The sequence below is a fragment of the Pundamilia nyererei genome, unplaced genomic scaffold (genome assembly GCF_000239375.1).
Source record: "Pundamilia nyererei isolate P.nyererei 1_Seehausen unplaced genomic scaffold, PunNye1.0 scaffold00091, whole genome shotgun sequence".
Taxonomy (NCBI): Eukaryota; Metazoa; Chordata; class Actinopteri; order Cichliformes; family Cichlidae; genus Pundamilia; species Pundamilia nyererei.
In genome coordinates, this window is record NW_005187492.1 from 1966529 (window position 1) to 1987492 (window position 20964).

The window sequence follows — 20964 nt, forward strand, 5'->3', positions numbered from 1 at the left end:
ACACACACACACACACACACACACACACACACACACACACACACACACACACACACACACACACACACACACACTCACAAACAATACACACAAATCTGTATTTACCTGAATTTGCTAATATAAATTCAAACTGCCTTGCAAACATCTGGACACAAAGCATGCCCGTCTTAAATGTAAATGCATCACTCAGCGAAATGAACTCTATATTACTGCATATCCTAAAAATCTGTAAAATAATTAATGGTACTGAAAAACTAATTAATAGCCATACTTGCTGGATATCATGACTTCCATTCAAATTGTTTGCCATGTGCAGTGAGTTTATTGCTTTTATTCTTCCTCCCCTCACCAGCAACCAGTCGCGTCAGATGGCCGTCCCTCCCTGAGCCTGGTCCTGCTGGAGGTTTCTTCCCGTTAGAAGGGAATTTTTCCTTCCCACTGTTGCCAAAGTGCTTGTTGATAAGGGGTCATATGAATGTTGGGTTTTTGTCTGTATGTATTATCGTAAGGTCGGCCTTACAATATAAAGCGCCTTGAGGCGATTGTTGTTGTGATGTGGTGCTGTATAAATAAAACTGAATTGAATTGAATCCATGTTACAACTCTAGGCAAACGTAAGAGATGGAGTGTGGCAGTTTGCAAAGAGATTTCAATGATCAGTGGGCCTAAAGATGAAACGTGCAAATTCATTGAAACGTTTTGTGCGAATTTCTAACATTTCTGCACACACATTAGTGAACTACACCACATCCACATCTTCACTTTGTCTTTGTTTGCAAGAAAATTCATTGCTACAGAAAATAATTCCTGAAAATTAAAAGAAAGCACTCTTGTTTGTGTGTGATTCATTGAGAATTGTTTACACAGTAGAGGTACCCTTGGGATTTGGATGACTAAAACACTGAATATATATTGTTTAAATACATTTTCATGTTAAATTTATTTCTGCTGTCCATAAGATGCTGGAGTGTGCTATAGCTCAATGAGTGTTATTTGGCCCTGTTTTTATAGGAAGTGAAACATTGTTTTTGTTGTTTAGTGGCTGTCCCATTATTTTTTTTAAGATAAATCTGACACACATCACATTTGTGGTGGTGTTTTTGTGTGAATGGTTGACATTTTATGAGACCTAATGAGTAATGAACGCATGCTGTGTCATTACTGTACTAAACAGATCTGACACTGATGCCTCCACATCAAGCTAAAGCACCTCTGATTCTGTGATGGGCTAGCCAGCCATTCTCCAAGCAATCTTCACATAATCTCATCTTTTTCTGAGTAGTTTGAATAAATAAGATTTACATATGTTAACAATGTGTTTTGGTGCTTTTTTGTTGGAAATTGTGTCTGTCTACATATCATTGAAACTGATCCAAACAAACAGAGACATCTATGGTAAAATGAATGGTAAGCATAGCACACCCCCCTGGATTTCCACGTGAGAAATGTCGTGATCATTTGTGCATTATCTCAAGGGCAATTTTTAGTCTGGAATATTGCAAACTACAGGGTGAGAGCCATCAAAAGGGCAATTCTCAATTGAGGAATAATGTCCATGCAAGAGGAGATTTAATAAGCCCTCATGATGACTGTAGGGGAAAAAAAGGCAGATCCAGGCGAGGAGCTTAATCAGGAGTGTAGAAGCAAAAAGTGAGAAGGGGCATTGATGTGAACTATGTGGCATAACTGTGAATTGATGAGATCCTATTTTAAGTGTGTCTGCTTAATGGTGTAAGCCTAGTAGAGCATGTGATATGCAATGGGAACACTGGTTGCTTGAACTAAGTCGACATGGCAGTCGTTCCCCCTTCAGGCCCCAGTCATATTCACCCGCAGTTCTCAGTCTCCATCACAAACTGGCTGGCAGAGGTACAAACAGGCTATTTATAGTCCAGCAGACTATAGACAGGTAGAGAGGATGTGCAGTCAAGCTGTAAATATTGATACAGAACAGGGGTGACACAGGGCAAAGTATTCCAGACAAACCTGGAAGAGGGCCAGCACACAACATCTGGTTCATCATATAAAGCTGTAACATTGCTGATCAACAATGGCTGCCCAGCAGATACAGATGTTGAACAATGAATAAAATCATCTTTTATGGTGTATTATTTTTAATATCACAATATTGATGAATGTTATGAAAACAAATAAAGAAAACTAGGGATTAAATGGCTAATGGATAGAAAAAATGATGCAAAAGAAAACAGCAAGTCAAAAAGGGCCTGTCCATTTTCAACATTACCCACAATCTAATACCAATAGATACTATCTTAAAAAAACACTTGGTTTCACTTTATTAAAGACACTTAATTTCTTTAGTTGTGGGTTAAGTTCTTTTATCCTGTTTCACCTGGAGAAAAAGCTGTGCTGGCCAGTGGACGAGGTGTCTCCATCATAAGAGTCGCTCTGTTTACGGCTGAGTGGTGGGCCGCCCTGGCCTTCGTTGGGAGCGGAGATGTCAATGTTGCTTTTGCTCAGCCTCTTGCTAGAGCTCAAACCCGAGCTGGACTCCCCCAGCAGGCCTGAGTTATCCTGAGAAAAACATGCAACCTACTATAAGACCTCAAGTCACGACAGTGGTTACACCCCAGAAATTACACATAACATGATGGGACTTGATCTGTTTTCCCAGGTGAACAGTTAAATGGAGGAGGAGAAAACTGTCTGCAAGAGTGAGTCTATTAGATGTGAGGGGATCTTAATGGAAAAATAGGGCTGAGAGGAGGGAGGGAGTACAAGGCTGGGATCATGCAAGGCGTAGAACAGGGAAATAACAAGCTGCTTCAGGATGGCAGTTCAGCACAAATGTCATGATGAATATGTTACATGTACACTGCAGGAACTCTAGTCCTCAGGAATATTCAGATCTCCTTGAAATCCAGCATGGAGTACAAATTGTGACCCAAATGTATGACGAAGGCCCAGGAAAACACAGGTATGTAATTTTGATGTTTATTATCATACATGTCCAGAAAGTGTTTTGTTTCATTAGACGGTAATAGTCTTCCCTCTGCATCATCAGTGTCTGTGTCCCTACCTTCAGGCTCTCAGTGCTATTGTTCCTGCTGCTGTTGTTGGGGCTGCCAGGCCTCTGGTGGTTGCTGAAGCACAAGGCGTCAAAGCACAGAACACCACCCACACAGTCGCCCATCAGGCAAACCTGCACAGAAAATATATGATATAGAGACCCACTACATGAGATTCACTCAGTGATAGTAGAACTGGAGCAATGAATTTAGAAAACAACATATGTTACTGGAACTAGAGGGCATGACGCTGACTTTGTCTTAGTTTCTTATTGTATGCAAACAGAATATTGTAGGTACCACAAAATAACTGCCACAGTATGCCATTAGTAAAAGTTAGTATGCAAGGAATTTTAGTGTTTTGTAATTATGTAGTACATTTATCAGTGGACAGCAATAATAAATGTTGTTATGATAAAAAATAGCAGGTAAAAGCTAATAAAATGAAAATTTTAAAAAGTTGCTGTACAGCATTATTCTGCAGCTGTTTCACTTCTGTGAGCAACTCCTCAATTTCCCTTGGGTATTGCATTGCCCAAATATTTTTTATGGAGAAAACATTTCCAAGAAAAGCATTCTCAAAGATACAGTTTATGCAATAATTAGAGGCCCCTCCAAGTTATAATTCTCACTCAGGTATATTGGGAATTTGGACAACTAGAATGTCTCCAGTTACATTAGTTTGTTTCAGTTCTGCTAGTCTTTCATTTCCTGCTTTACTTTCTTGCATAGTTGTCTCTGGTTAGTTGTGTCTTGTTTTGAGTTCACAACCTCACTTGCTTCACTGTCTAGATTAAGCTTGGCTGACTCTCATCGCCCTCCTGTTTCCTGTTCTCTGATTACCTCATATGTACATGTAGGCTTATCCTCCTCCATTATTATCTTAGGGTTTATTTGCATCTCTCTGTATTATTTTTTGAATTCAGTTTCTGTTAGTCTGCCTTTGGTCTTGTATTTTAGGATCTGTCTGCCAATAAATAGGTTTTTGCTAATCGGGCTGCCATGAAGTCCTTTTGTCAGCAAATTGGTTAGTTTATGTACTCCCAGTCAAAAATCTGGACACACTTTGAATTTGTTTTTCTTTTTGTTTTGTTTTTTGTGTGAGTTTAGGTAATACGTCTTTTTTTTCTTGTCAATTAACCAGTATTTAGGCAATTCTGTGACTACAAAAGTAGCATCTGGCTCAGCAGCAAGCAGTAATACTTGTCACACAAATATCCTTGCACTTTCCTTCTGTATCACTGAATACATCAGTTTTACCAATGCTTGTTTTCAGTGTCTTTTGGAGTTGAAGACATTGCAATTAGTCTGCAGAATTAAACTGAACACATCAATTTATATTATTTTATTTTCGCATCAGTCTAATGATGTTAAAAATATGCAGTGTTGGAACTTGGTAATTACAACAATAGTAATTACTAGGAGAGAAAATGCTGAGAAAGGATGCCGGGCAGTTTTAGACATAAAGCAGGAGTAGAATAAATTATGAGCTTAAACACAACATCAACAAGCATACAGCATACAGTATTGACACACACACACACAAATCAAAGATTAACAGGCACTGACATCACTATCTTTATCATAATGGTCCTTGCACTGTTTTGAGGATACTGACTGTTAATGTAGATGGCATTGCCCATTAGCTACATGTATTTACTATTTGTCATGCACCATAAAGTCCTGAGCATTTTCAATTTTTTACCACATAGTGCTTGAAGAACCGAATTGTAACTACATTTAAAATAGTTCACATATTTGGCATTTAAGGGCCCAAATCCAGTGTGTGAATTCAGGTCCACTGTGAACAGCATTCTCACAGATTATTTCCCCATTATGAGATACAGCCCATGACTAAGAGCCTTGTAAGTTGTTATGTAGAACTAAAAGAGGAAATGTGGTCCAATAAACATTCAAGATCTGGTGCTCTCTGAGGGTCTGAGCACCCACAGTTTCCACACATTAGAAAGCCCACTCAAAAGCAATCTTTGCTCCATTGACTTCCATTAAATGGCCTAAAGCCCATTACTAAATGATGAGAGACAAGAGAGTAGCAGTTCCCCTCGCCTCTCAACGCTTTTCTAAATAGAAGAAGGCACTACAGACCTGACCGCTGAACCCTTGACCGTCTTCTGACTGCAAGAAACTGCGATAGACTTGGTTGGCCCGGTCAATGATGGTCGCCACAGCATCCTGGTAACGTGGAGAGACAATGGCGAGGAGGGGAAGGGCAGCAAGAGGCAGGTGGTCTACGCTGCTGGACACACAGCTCTCATCATAGCTGTACGGGTTGAGACTGGAGGGGGTGATGGTAGGAGGACAGGAGGGAAGAGTTTAAAGAGGAATAGATGGATGAAGAGCAAGAAGGAAGATTTCATAATTATTTCATACCTTAAAAGGTTTTTTTTACCACTTCGTAAAACACCGGCGCAATGGATTTTTTAATGTAGAGAACCACTTTTTTTCTGAGGTTTTGATGTTTGGGGGAGGCCTGAAAAAAATCAAGACTGATGAAGTCTTTTGGAGCTCAGTGAACTGTCTTCTATTTGTCACTGTTTGTTTCTACTTCATGACGGGCCTCAAGGACAGCCTAGCTGATTTTTGATAGCTTGAACACAACTTAGTTTTGTCTTATCTGGACTATAGATATAGGAGAGGGTATACAAATAATTTATATACACTGTAGGGATTGGATGAAGATGCTTCTTATTACAGCTGTGCTTATCTCCTTGTCATGTAAGAATAAATGAACAAAAAAAATTAAAAAACAAAGAAGTTAACGATGTCTAAAATCAAAGCATCATCAAGAAAAGTTCCTCCAGTGTTATGTGATTATTCCACATCCATTCATGGCACACGATATCTGAATTTAGCCCAGGTTTTTCCACAAAGCTTGTGTAGGCATAAATGCATTTGTGTGTGGTTATGTGTTTGTGTAGGCAGGCAAGGTGAGAGGTAGAAGAATCTCTAGAAATAAAAATTATGTAAACAAGCAGCTACAGCAATGAGAGCAGAGTGTGCATTTTTACTGAGCGTGCATGCGTGCACACAGATCAGACGGAACACTTTTTGTGACAGCGTGGGGAAACAGTAAAAGATGGCATTGCCCTGCACTGTCTCCTTGAGCTGCACTTCTGCCACCATCCATCAGCTGCTCTGATTACAGAAAGAACCACCAATGCCACACCAAGGCTGAAATTCCATCAGCAACCACTGATAATTCACAGAAGTTTAAGTTGTGTTTTTTTTTTCTTTTTAAGTTTTCATTACATTTTTGACAACAGTTTTGGGGTACATGCAATTGCTTTACTGAGATACGGGTATCAATTATAATGTTATCACTGTTTAATCCAGCCACTACAGATTTTCGGTCCTGTAAATCGGTTGAACAAAGTTTTTTACAAGCTTTGACACACATCTGTGATATATTTAGCTTTACGCTCCCATAATGTCTGCATATTTTATTTGGCAGACTTTTACACCAGATGTCCTTCTACAACCATGCCCAGTTTCAAACCAGGGATCTTTCACGTGTTAACAGTTACACTAGCTTACTTAACTATTTTATTTAAGATTTATATAGAGAAATTTAGCTCTTTGTAACTCAGCTTGAAAGCAGGCTTGAAACTCATACACTGAATTTATAAGATAAATGCTTAATTTAACATTGGTTTACGTTATTGTGCAGTTTTTGGACAATTAATCAAAAATGAACACACATAGTAGGCTGGATTTGTGTATGGTATTATGGACTGAATGGGTGAATTCTGATATGCAGTTCAAACTGTACATCAGGATGTTGAAATATTATTTAAGTGACGTTAAACATGGCATGGTTTCTGGTGCCAGACAGGCTCGACAGAGTATTTCAAAACTGATGATGGACTGGGATTTTCTTGCACAACCATCTCCAGGGTTTAAAGAGATCCAAAAAAGAGAAAATACTCAGTAATTGGCAGGAAAAAATACCTTTTTGATGACAGAGGTCAGAGGAGAATGGCCACACTGGTTTGAGCTAATGGGACAGAAACAGTAACTCACATAACCACTACAACAAAGGTATGTCCATGTTCTGGTGGCTTCTTCCAGCAGGATAATGCACCATGATAAAAAAAAAAAAAACCCTCTAATAATATCAAACTGCTTCCTTGAATATGATATATATATCATATGAATATGATATGTATATAGTAAACCGATCTCAATCCACCTATCTACCTGTGGGATGTGCAGCTGACAAATCTGCAGCATCATGTCAATATGGACCAAAATCCCTGAGGACTGTTTCCAGTACCTCATTGAATCTGTCACAAAGACTTACAGCAGATCTGAAGACAAAAGGAAGTATAATCCAGTACTAGGAAGCTTTTCCTAATAAAGTGTTGGGTGCGTGTATCTGCAGCAAGAGCAATCCATGTAAGTCCTGGGCTTCCAGCAACACAGCATTCAGCTGTCAGCCAGTCACATATACAGTGGATAAAGCCACCTCCACAATTCTCATTGTCACATCAAGCACACTTATTCAGCTTGATTTTAAAAGAGAAACTTTGTCGGTAAATTGGTTTGCTTGTTGCAAAAATCCCTTCATTCTTTGCTCATAAAGCCGCATAGAAAATGCACACAACACAAGAGTTTCACAAGAAAAACCACAGATGTGCCCCTGATTGGTGTTGAAATGCCCCCTGTTGAGCCCTTTCTCCTTATTTGGCAAGTCAAGTTCACATTAAGTCATTTTAAGTTCACATTAAATATCGAGTAGGCACAGCTGAGAAAAAAAGAGGAATATGAGAGGAACAACAATGACTTCAGAATCACCTCTGTGATGGATCGGGGGAATTATGTGTTGCAAACTAAGAATATTTAAATCAAATAAAACCAGTATATTTGTATATGTAGTAAACCAGATTTGTTTCTTAGCTTAACTCCTACTCCTCCTAGCTACATGACAAAATATGCATACAGCTTTTATTGTTATTGAGAACTCTGGCGTGCTCTTATTTAGATGCACAAGGTAAACAAATTAAAAATTCAATGCATTTCGATAAAAATGGAAGTTCTTGTTTTTCATGAAAAGTTGAAAACATCTAATCGGTGAGTAGAAGATGAAACCAGAAAAGAAGTGTATCTTCCTGCCTGATATTCAGCAACTGACCAGAGTTGCCACACACATTGAAATGTCTGCAAACTATGACTGCTAACAGTTCACACAATATAATTGCCATGTTTGAACTTATATATATTATAACTCAAAGAAGAGTAGTTTGTCAGATTTTAAAGAGTTCCACAAAACACTACACATCTTCCAAATTCATGCCCAACAACAATATTGCTGAGTAGATGTACCGGTACAGAAAAATGTGACAGTGCTGTGTGAAGGAAAGTGACTGGAGTTGTCAGGGGTTTTCTTTCTTACAATTCTAAGTTATAGAACTAAATCAGTGCTTGTGTGTTTCACCTGTTATGTTTCCAGAAGTTTTGCTAATAGCACTTTTCCACTCTGATGTGTAACTGACAGCAGATCTTCTAAGACTATTCACCCTGCAGTGTATGAACTCTGCTCTTAGGGCAGCTTTCTGAGAGTGTTTCAACACCTCAAGCTGCTTTCATGCAGATTGTAAAAAAAAGAGAGAGAGAGAGAAAAGAGAGAGAATGACAGGGGGGGAAAAAAGAAAGAAATCCTTTGTAATGTATTCGCTGTTGCTGGAACGGTGCAGCTATCTGCATAACAACAGTGTCACTCCCTCTACAGAGGCCGCTGTGAAATATTCAGTTCAGGCAACTGCAGCACAGAAATGTCAGGATATTACTCAGGAGCAAGGCTTGTTGTGCAAAAACAGAAGAAGTAGAAGAAGAGCTAAAAAAAAAAACATTAGGTCACCTCATAAATTGAATCAACATAAATTGTTTATCCACTGCTTGTTTATTGAGCTTTGGAGCTGAGAGAAAAGAATTCCCAACAACCCAGCTAAGTACCACTGTGGGTTTGGTCGAAGCCTTGTAGGGCCCTGATCTTATTAAAGTCGTGTTAACAGATGTTCCTCTCATACACTCACAAAACACACTTGCTTTTGGAGAAATGCAAAAAAAACCCTGCGATTAATATTCCAAACACAACTCTACCTCTGAAGAGGTTTCACAAGTCACACGACAGGAACAGAGGTTTTACACCTGCTGCACTGCTCCACAAATGTCAGGTGAGACACTCATTATTTGTGTTGTATAATTACTTGATTATGCAAGCGCTTGTTAGTATTAATACCATGGAACAGCCACTGTTTTACATTAGAAAGAGTGCACAAATAGGATTTGTTTGTATGCGCATGAACCAGACTCTTCTCTATTTTATAAAAACATCCTTGAAGGCTGCAGGTTATTCTCTGCACAACATCCATTCTTCTAATTAATGTCAAGCAATTACTACAATCTTTTTTAAGACAAACATGTGCTTTGAAACAGGGTTTTGCTATCAGACCATCCAAATCCGATCTGTATTTATTGGCTCTAATTAATCATAAAAATGATTTGATTTCCTTTCCGATGTTGGTGATCAATAAAAACAGAGCTGTGATATTAGGCGAATAATTTTGAGAGCAAAACTGACACTTCTGGTTCTTTGGTTCTGGATTTTACAGCTCAGTATAGTGGTGGATGTAGACTCCTAATTAAGAGCCTAATGTAATATAGCAGACCACAGGAATGATGAACTTGGCATCAATCAAACAGCAATGAGATGGCTGATAATTCAAATGTACCACCTGGGAGGCTTTTTGCTCCTCAAAAGAGACGCACCAGCATCTCCCTGACTGACAGACGAACGTGCCTCATGTCGCTGTGACGTTTCTTCCATCATTATTTAAATTCATGAGTCATGCACTCACGAGCAGCGGCATTTACCTCGTTCAAATCTCCGAGCTCACGTTCAAAAAATGTCAGCTAAGAATATACGAATATATACGTAATATCTGCATGTAATGAAAGCGCATGACTCTGAAGACTCCCATAACAGGAAGCATTTTTTAAAATGGGTAACATCATATCATATCAGCTGTAAGGTTATCCTTTACATTCGAAGTGAGAGAGGGTTTTTCATTTGCCTGTAATTGCCATGTTAAGTTACTTAGTGCCACTTACAATACCCTGCTATACGTACTGAAGTCTTCCTCGACAGTTCATAGTAATGTGATGATGTGATGATGAAGAGCTCCACGAACAAAGCGTGGAGACGATAAAGCCAAGTAAGCCAATTAAATCTCGACCCAGCCTCATCGCACACAGCATAACCTTGAGACAGACTTTGTTATGCTGCCCTTCAAACCTGTCGCTTCTCGCCACATAACGGCAAACTGAAAAACTCTGAAGTCACTCAGATTTCCTGCCTAATTGCTCTCCCAATTTCTTAATGCCTGGCTTAGCACTGCATAGCATTTACGCCATTAACATGAACAGCAGCAGCACTCTGCTGAGCCTTATTAATTAAAGAGAGGGGGCATGGAAAGAGTATTGGCATGTCCTCAGTCACCAATGGCCAGAATAATGAGCTTCTACCCACCAAACAGAGGTCATTCTCCCTGGAGACGGACAAGTCAAAATCCTTGCAGCTGCCCTCGTTTGGCCTGAACACTGATGGGTGTACAGTGGCACTGAATACATTATATTTTACTCTCCTGCTGCTCAGATTTTAAAATCTGAGATGCTTCTATTTAAATTGAGGCTGCAGAGGAAATCAATTTGGGAGCATTTGTGTTGCTGCTGTTAATTGGATGTGCCATGGTGCTGTTCAGAGAGCTTTCCCAACTCGTTCCGTGTGGGATGTTTTTTTTCCAACTGTGTTTATGGATTACGCATGTGTTTCTGTGACGCTCTGCTCCTCGTCAGCACTCCCAGGTATGTTCATTAGTACAGTGGAGCTAATAATAACTGCTCTGAGCCTTGTGGGACACAGTAGCTCTTGTACACACAGCAACAAGAAAACTGAAAAACATGTTTATTCTCTATGGGAACCTTATATGGTACACAAGGAACTACCAAACGGAGTCCAAGGTTTGTTTGTTTATGTGAAAGTTTCTCTTTGAGGCGCTAAGAGGTTTTGCCACCTCCACTCCGGGGTGTGATTTTCAGCCAAGCTGTTACCCAGAATGAGAACAAATTACCCACACTGCAGTAATTCCTTTCTGTGTAGCTTATTCCTAAGATGTTTATATTGGCATCCAAATAAATGAGACTCCAAACACCCACAAGTTCAGCACTATCATTAGAGAAAACACTGTTAAATGACAAAAGTGCAGTTGACTGAGTGCTGTGCCTTCATGTTTGTAGGCATCCATTAATCCCTACTGACCACACATATTGTGAGAGTATATTAAAGACCTAGAGCCATCTGCCCAAAATAAAGTTTTATATATTTTCACTGCAGATCAGAAATACATATCAACTTCAAACTGCTATCAGGCAATTGTAAAAAAGATTCAGATAAACCACTGCAGATGTATGTTTCAGTATCTGGTTTGCCTACATTAAAGGACTGACAAGTTGTTTTTTGTCAGCTACAATATGTATTTAGCATTTAGTGTGTATTAGTCATACTGACATCTGTTATGGTAAAAACAGGTTAACCTATAAAACAGTTTAACAGTGAATGAATGAATAAATTGAAATGTACATAAAAGTAGGGAATTACTATTATTATTTATATCAATAGCAATATATTTGTCCAATCTAATCCTGTAAGGTACTACAGGTACTGACGAATAAAGAAGAAAAGCTAATCTTTTCTCACTATACAAATACATGAACTTTGACGCAAAAAGTGTAGTTTCTCAGTGTCTTCTCTCCCCATGACAGCGAGAGCAGCAGGGTGTACTACAAAGCAAGATCACTGGCTTAGTGAGCCATGTAGACCTTAAAAGCCAGAGTTTCACCAGGCTGGATCACCATGGTAACTCAATACATAACCTAGTCCAAAACAGGTGATGTTCAGAGTTTCTGTTTGAAATGGGCTGGAACCTTTTTTTTAGTTTATTAACAGTAGGATTCACAATAAATAAAGTGTGACATAGATTCCCTGCTTCAGTTTCAGCAGCACATACTGTGTGTTTTACATTGTCTCTGGAATTTCCATGTATTCAGCTGGTGACCCAGTAAGTGGATACATTTTTATGTTTGTCTTTTTAAATCTGCTGCTGAGCCTTCTTTTTTCATACTGCTGGAAAAGCAGCTAGAGCACAAATTAGAAACTACAAAAACATTTGCTGCAACGGAATATTAGGGGCACATTAGGGGAAAAGAATATTGTTGATCATTTTGAGAATAAATTTAAAGTTTCAAGATTAAAGTCGAAAATGTATTTTGAGATGTGAAGATTGCCGTTACTGTTTCACAACAAACTGCCATGGCTGCTCTACCCTTTACAAAACCTTGTTTAAATGAGTTGGTGAAGCAAACTGATCAGCCACCTTGTGATAAGACATACATCCTCTGTATTGCATCAGGATATCACCATTGATAACCTTTCACCTGTCCATTTCAAGCCATTCCCTTTTGTGATAATCCACTCGTCTGCATTTGTGTTTTTCTGCCTGACCACAAGCATCTTTTCAAAACCGATTCTGAAGTACGATTTCACTAACTCAGAGGGTCCAGCAACCGTGGCAGTTTGTCTTGAAACAACAACTGTAATCTCCATATTTTGACTTTTTTCTCAAAACTGAATTACGATTTTAATCTTGAAACTTCACATTTATTCTCAAAACATTCATTTTTCTTAATGTGGCACTAATACTCCTTCCTAATTTGCAAGCTGTTGGATCAACAGGATAAATTCTACTTTGATCTGACAGCAAACTAAAGATTTTCACATCTCCTGTATTTGGCAATGAGACAAAGTTGGAAATGAACACACTGAGTAACCTTTAATGTTTGTGTGTCTGCAGTCTTAATCTCTCATGTTAGAAATAAACAGCAGCACACCGAGCAGAAAATAAGAATAATAACTATTTATTTCACCTGCACTTGTAATGATCTAATCAAAAGGTTAATGATTTTTTAGGAGTATTACTATCTTGTATTATTTTGCAGCAGCAGCATCGGATTTTACTGTTATTTTTCTAGATCTTTAGAGAGCTCTATCACCGGTTCTTCAGATGATGCATCTGAATGGAGCAAGTAAACAATAAAATAACAGAGAATAAATGTATGACACATGAATAATCCTAAATGTATTGGTATGTGTGCGTAAATTGTTTCTTTAGTTATACATTTCTCCATCTCTTAATTTTATTTAATTATTTATTTATCTCCCAGCAAAGCAGCTTTGGTTGACACACTGTTGCAATAAGAATTGTTTTTTAAGCAAAATTTCATGCGTGCCTGTGTGTCCACACGCTTTCAATTACAGACAATCGAGACACGCAGCCATATAACTCAGCTCCGCTCTACTGCAATGGGAAACTGTTGTCATGAATATTTTATCTCTGGATGTGGTGAAAGCAAAGCAGACGTCAAGCTGCTGAGCAGCTACACAACTCAAATCTCTTTACACTTGTCTTGCTTCCAGTCTGTACCTCTCTCCAGCTAGCATCAATCACAACGCCAAACAGAAGCCTCGACTTGACTGCTAAACACATTCTTTCAGCCACGGTGATTAGTGACAAGTCAAACAAAAAATATCCTCGGCATATAATTGGGGAGCCGTGAAAACAAAGTGACGCTGTCAGAGGCAAAACTGTTGACCACTGGGACATGTGTCATTAAATGTAAAATGAAATTATTAGTCACGCTTAAGCAGCCGTCTGAAAGGACAGCAGTTCAGACTAAGGAAGGAGAAAGTCATGCTTTTGCCACGTGTTTCTCCTAAACACCATCCAGCAGCTTTCCATCAATTTCAATTGCAAGGAATAAGAGCTGTGAGTGTTTATGGAGATGTTTAATATATCATAAAGAAAGAGTCATCTGCTAACGTCTGTTCATTACCATGTTAATATAACAATGTCTACAATTAACCCCGCCCCCTTGAAACTGAAACCTGAATGCAAAGTAACAGTAGCTAATTAACCAAACAGATCATTGCTTGGAGAGGCCTTAGAGGAAACTGTATGAAGTCATTTAAGCATTAATTTTATCCACTAAGAAGACACCTCTACTATTAAAGGGGAGCTTTAACAATTAGAAGCAACATTTAAAAAGTTTAGGGGTTATATTTTCCACATGATCACATGCTTATGGGGCCTGAGAAATGCCCTGAGCATGCTAATTAAGACAGAAGTGTGGCTGACCTTCACCACCTGAGCAGCACTGGGCATTAATTCCTGCAGACATGCACATTCTTCAAGCATCTTCTTCAAAAATACAGAATTAATTGCTCCTTCATTGTAATTGAAGCTTTCAATCAAAATAGGAAGAAATTAAGATAAAAAGCTACAGAAACAGGACAATTACCTTATGGAGCACTTGGCTTTTTCCCTTTGTTTTCCTTGTCTAAAGAACCGAGCTGGAATGCAGCTTACTACGGGCAACAAATTACAATGTGACAGCATGAAACTGCTCAGCGTCATGCCTCATAATCATTGACTTATTCATCAGCTGACAAGTGAAATCACAGACTCCTAAGTCTCTCCAACACACTTAACTCCCGTGTGTAAACTTGGGCAGGTTGTGAGAGTAAGCCATGTTAGTCCATCCAAATGTTTACGCATGTGAAAGAAAGAAAGTTAATGCATTAGCATTAACTTTTCTTCAAGTTACATATCATTGATATGAGGAACTTTGGTTTATTAGTGTGTCAGTGACATCTTTCATTTATTCACTAGAGTATGGGTGTGTAGTGATATTAAACATGTGACCCAATATCAGCTGTTCAGGAAACTTGTGGGTGAAGCAAGAAGACAAAACTAAATAAACTGACTATCTGCTAATATTTATACTAATTTTACTTTTGAAATGTAAATTTTAAAGGTGTTCCAACTCATTCTAATGCCTAATGCACTGACAAGCACAGGACCTTTTACAGAGTTGTCATTGATTTACCGTCTGCAGCGACAGAATCAACAAAATAGCTGATTATAAAATCTGGTGTCACTTTTCCCACAGTGTTCATCCATTCTACTTAACTTCATATCATTTTAGATACTTCATATCACACTAAGGTGTTTATCAGAGCTGCCTGAGGCCACTAGTTCATGTTGTCCTCCCATCCAAGCAGCAGAAGGCACATTATTCTATTTAAGGTGTGAAAGGCTGTGTTTCCACATAATTAATTTCCGACAAGAAATTGTACTGGCAACTGAAAAATTCTGGTTCACTGAAAGGGATAACCCTAGGAGTTCTTAAAAGTGCCTTAGCAAGGTCTGGGTCACACGGAGCGTGAAATACAGCTTTTATTCTCATTCAGTTGTGAAATTCGCTGCACGGGCGAACATCACTCTTTCCAAAAATATCTCCTCATTTGATACTTGACTTCAGCTAATATTTTGGCATATTTCTTTTCCTCAGTCTTTAATTTTCGGTAGATCTGGAAGCGGTGAAGGCCACAGCACATGATTCACACCATTTTCACATTTATCAAACTATTCACCATGCCTCTGTGCCCTTCTCCAGTTATGTTTTGCCATTGATCTGTCACCTGTGTGGCTAAATATGAATGAAAGAGAATTAAATCATCTGGATTTTATCCAGGTATGCAACACTTTAAAATGTCAAGAGTACATGAGGGCGTGTGGTTGAGCATCAGCACTTACTTGGACACCAGAGAGAAGGCTTCAGCACATACAGCTGGACATGGCACCAGCTTGATCATCACGTGTTCGGCAGCAGCTTGGAAATGCGCCCGCGTAACCTTGTCGAGCACCGAGGCCAACGTGGCCACATCGCCAGCTTTTGTGCTGGGATCTCCGCCCGCTGTGTCCAAGATGTTTCCCCCATGCACCACAAGTATTAGCACATGGGTCTTACATTTTCTCTGCAAGGGTGTTGAAAAGGGACACGTTAAACAAGGGAGTGAAAGGGAGAGAAAAAATAAGGGCAACATTTTGTCAAAGGGATGAGTACTCCTCCATGTTATTGGCTACTAGTGAACAGAGGCTGTTTTGTAATGGTCCTACCTCTGTATCGTCCACTCCTTCAATGCTGCTCTGAGGGGCACAGCGTGGGCCTCCCAGCTGGTACAGACCCTCTGTATTGCATGAGTAAAGTATAGGGGCAGGAAGTAGCAGCAAGGGAGAACGAAGGAAGGAACAGAGACAGAGAAAAGGAAAGAATGGGTCACGGCAGGAGATACTTCAGCCAGACACACTAATAACAAAAGCATAAATGGATATTGATTAGTGAATATGGTCAACATTACGAAAGCCTCTTCATCTCTCTCTATTTCGACTTCAAACTGTGCAGTGGTTCAATATGCCCTGAGGCTCAAATAAAACAAGCATGAGATTCAGAGATCAGTACCAAACAGCAAACAGTAGTTTTTTCTGTGGCAGTATCTACAGCAAAGCATCACGTGAGACGCAGAAAGAAAGATGAGGGCACAGTTTGTGTTTTGTTTTTTTAATATCCACCAGTATCTCTCCCTCCCTTTTGAAGGTGCAGCATTTCTTTGGAACCTGGCCAAACTCATTACCCTCTCCGGAAGCCTCTGCATGCTGTGTCATCCTATTCCTGAGCTCTCTCCTGTCTCTCTATTTTCTCTCTCCCGGCTTAAGGCCCAGCTCTGTGCTCTGCTCGCTCACTCGCTCGTTGTTTACTTGGCCCCCTCGTCTGGGACTGACTGTCATGGGAGGCTCACAGACTCATGCACCGTCGGCTTCCTTCTACCCAGTTCCCAGCCCACAGCTTGCCTCCAACTGCCTGCTTGTCTAGAACAGATCAGCACACACAGGGGACTTAGCATACTGCACTATTTTAGTCACAAAGTAACAGGAAATCAATGGAGTAAGTTTTTTGGGTTTTTTTTTTACTGAAATAGGAAAGTAGTGTAGAAAAGTTCTTCCAAAAACCTTGAAGTATTTTAGCGTGCAAACACTGCCGAAGAGCAAAGTGTTGTGGAAATTGACAGCAAATACAAAACCTCAGCTGCTTGACAAGATGATGGCTGTATCTACTTTTTGATTATTCATTAATGTGTCAAACATGAGGCCACTGACATAACAACAGGTGAAGAGTGAAGAACAGTCTGGATTCAAACCAAGAACTTTCTTGCTTTATTGTCTGCACAAAATGATTAAAATAAGAATTAACTGTTGACTTTTCAGTTTCCCCAACCATTAGCACCATTAACATGTCAAACAAGCACATAAAGCTACCGACACAATTCTCAACAGCTTTTGTCTTTATTTAAATCCATCATTTTAAGCTTTGAAAAACTGTTTTGTTTTCAAGACATGCATGTGTCTTAATAAAATTATGAACACCATTTAATTAATGGAACTATTTAACATATTACTGTGAAAGCTGGTTGAAGTCCGGACGGAGACACAAATTGAGGCTGTGTCAAGAAGGGGATCCAGAATGAAACTCTGCCAGGTCAAACATTTGGCCTGGCATTTGGCCCTATGGCAAGGGAGTGACTCACAAACTGACATGAATAAACCAAAACCAAACTTTTATTACACAGAAAGAAGTAATCACAAATAGTACAAAAAGTCCAGAACATACATTTTAAATTCTCAACAAATACAATCACAAATACAGAGGAGGGGATATTACCAGAGAGCCAGACACCAGGAAAACTGATGCTATAAACACAACAAGGACTAATTGGGGGAGTGGAAATACCTGGGATACAAGAACCAGCAAAAAACTAATCAAGGACAATGAGAGGTAAAAATGAAAAGCAGACAAAAAATTCTCAGAAACAGCCAGAAAACTCAAAATAACCCAAAAACCTACAAACCATAACAATTATGCTTGATAGACGCAGACCAGAAATCTGGTTTAAACCTGTTTTGGTTCGCTTGAGAGAAATGATGGAAAAACTTTAAGAGTAATGACTCACAAAAAGCTCTACACTCACTTTCAGCAAATAAAACCTGAAGACATCTTAAGGTGAAACCACTCGAAAAATCTGACCATAGACACACTAACAGAATCACTTGGAACAGTGTGCGAGAAATGAAAATCTTGAGTGAAACCTGGAGAAATTGGAGCAGTACCAAAAAGCGGAAAGCTGAAATAGGTTTCATTACATGTTCGCAGAATAATATCACTGTGGCTGAATGAGTGACATAAGATTAATTTGGCTTGGAGAAAAGGAAATGTTGCAGTGACATCCAAAGCAGTTTAGATTTTTGATGTCCTAAAGAGAATAAAGCCAGCGGATCCTGATTCTCTCATATCATTTACTGATTAAACTAGATAGGACAATGACATTGCATCCAAAAAATGCCAGTATAAATAAAACCTACATCTGAAACATGAAAAATGACCTGGCTGCCAATGGGCAGCAAACAGCTGCATTCAGCAGGTTGTAAAGAGAAAGACGAAGGAAAGATCAGAGCTTCACTCCTCACCTCGTCATTTGTGAAAACAGCACACATGCTGCGCTCCTCCTGGCTTCAACATTAAGTGAGGCATTTGTCTGATATGGGTGCAAACTGGCAAAATCATGTTTCTGTTGGCGCAGCTCAGTGGTATAAACTTGCCTTCCTGTGGCTAAAGCTAAACCATTTTCTTCCATCTACAGCAGACTTTTTTGCTGCGGGGGTGGGGGGATTCTTACCATCTGCGTTTCTTTTTCATTTTCTTGTGTTTCTTCTCTCAGACGTCTGAATCCTCCCGGTCAATATGGGCTTTATGAAGCACATATTGATCTAACCTAGAAAGCACCCAGTGGGAAGTTGACAGTGCCCTAGTTCAGTGGCATCGTGGCCATTTCCAGTGGCTCTAAGCCCAGGCAGGCACACACTAACAGCAGGCGAACAGAGTGCGTCAATGCATCTGTTGTCATACTGAGATATTTCATAAGTTATCTATGAGATACGGAAAGGAAAATTGAGGGTTGCGAAGATGAGAACAGCTCTACAGAAAAAATCTCCAAGAGCTGAAAGTGAAAGGTTGAAAATACTGACATATTGATCTCTGTCAGGATGCCCCTTGTGTGTCATTCTGTCAGTGTAACTATGATTTAAAATGTCATTGTCTATAAAATGGTGGCTTCTTTTTGTCTCATTTATCACCTTGGATTTAGCAGATGGAAGGAAAACAAAAGCAGCAGGATGAGACTAACTTCCAGACAACAGAGTTATAGCTTCCCCAGGGTCTATGAAAATGGCAAAACGCACTCAAAGTTTCCTGTCTGTTGGAGTGTGATTCAATTCATTAGAGTTCCAGTATCATGGTGAATTATCTGGGTTCCTGCAAAGACGCGAACAGAAAACAGCAGCATTTTTCCTTCCCATCTTTGATTGAACAAGATACACTATAGACTCAAGCAGCAAGACAAAATGTGTGATACAGAGCAAAGCTCCATGATGTACTAAACAGGTGTGGGAGAATAATCCACAAAGAGTGTATTAAAAAACAAACATTTAACTTAAACTTGCAAGTGCATTTTCAACATAAAACCTACACTGACGTATTATGACTGCATAGAATCTTTAGGGTGAATGTTGCAGGCGGTATAACGTTCGGCACAGCATCGCTAGACTCTTTCACGTCTCTGTCACATATTCTCACTGTGCACCTGCCCTCACCTGTGAAGAGAATGGGTTCCATGTTGCACACCTGCCAGGTCTGGTGTTCTCTAGCGAATGCCAATCGAGCTGGATGATACATGGCTGTGTGAGCAGTCCGACTAAACTGATTCTAGCCGTTTAGTCAGAAAGATGGACATGAATAGCCGAGTGGAGGTCATGTTGGGGTGGCTGTAGCGTAGAGCAGGTCACCTACTAACTGGAAGGTTGGTGGTTTAATCCCTGTCTGCTCCAGTCTGCATGCCAAATATCATTGGGTGACCCCATGTGATGCATCCATTGTAGTATGAATGTGTGTGAATGTTAAATGGGTGAATGAGGCAGTTGTCTAAAGCGCTTTGAGTACTCAGAGTAGAAAAGCAGTATATGAGAACTAGTCCTTTAACCATTTATCATGTTGTAGGCCTCCGTCAGTGCTCCTCCTGTTTCCCCTCACATAAAGGAGCTGCTTGCTGGTGCCCTTCTACGGCCTTGTCCAGCTCATCTCATGTAATATTTCTTCGAAACTCTTGAAACTGTGCTGGGAGACACAGCTGAACCTCTTGCAACGGCACGTATGAATGTGCCATCCTGGAAAAGCTAGAGTACCTGTGCGACCTGAATGAACTGCATGTACCATCTCATACTACCAGTAGCTACAAGAACACTAGCAGAAAAAACACCTGTAGCCCAAAACCTATAAAATCCTGCCCTTCATGGGCGCCTATCTTGTTGCTTCTCCCTGTTATCACTTTCATTTGCACCAGAGCAGCAGAAACCGATTCGTCCTTCGGTGATCTGGGTCAGTCTTCCTAAGTTTAAATGACTTTGTGTTCTACTGCGATGGTCGAACGTTCCCTGGACTTTTGAGGAGTGTGATTATTTGAAAATGAATAAAAAATGATACATAAAAATGTCAGATGTCAAATATGAAAATGTAAATTGAAAAGCTTGATGGAAGGGTATTTTTTCTGAAAAAAAAAATGCTCTTAAATAAAGAATACCATCCAGAGAAGCTGTGCTGCTGGTTGGTGGCATTTATTTGTTATCACTGGAGTTGGTTGTGTGCCTCACAAGATACAGATTTCAACTTATTCAGGATGCAGCTGCTCAAATTCTACCCAAGATTTGAAGAAAAAAAGGATCATGTCACTCCAGTTACTCCATAACCTCTGCTGGCTATGAACTGCTTTCAGAAAACATTTTAGGATTTTCCTCCTGGTAGATAAAGCTTTTAATATCTTTCTTTCTCTCAGTCTACATTGTTAATAGACCCC

At 39.6% G+C, this 20964-nt stretch overlaps 1 protein-coding gene across 2 annotated transcripts in view; it reads right to left on the reverse strand.

The window, feature by feature from the left end:
* Nucleotides 1-20964, reverse strand: part of pitpnm3 (PITPNM family member 3) — a 102303-nt gene that overhangs the window by 30858 nt on the left and 50481 nt on the right. For both annotated transcript variants that reach the window (XM_013912486.1, XM_013912487.1), the window contains exons 4-8: nucleotides 16124-16194; nucleotides 15761-15981; nucleotides 5136-5325; nucleotides 3041-3163; nucleotides 2354-2535 (exon numbers count right to left, since the gene is read on the reverse strand). In XM_013912486.1, the coding sequence (XP_013767940.1) occupies nucleotides 2354-2535; nucleotides 3041-3163; nucleotides 5136-5325; nucleotides 15761-15981; nucleotides 16124-16194 (787 nt within the window). The remainder of the gene's footprint in view (nucleotides 1-2353; nucleotides 2536-3040; nucleotides 3164-5135; nucleotides 5326-15760; nucleotides 15982-16123; nucleotides 16195-20964) is intronic.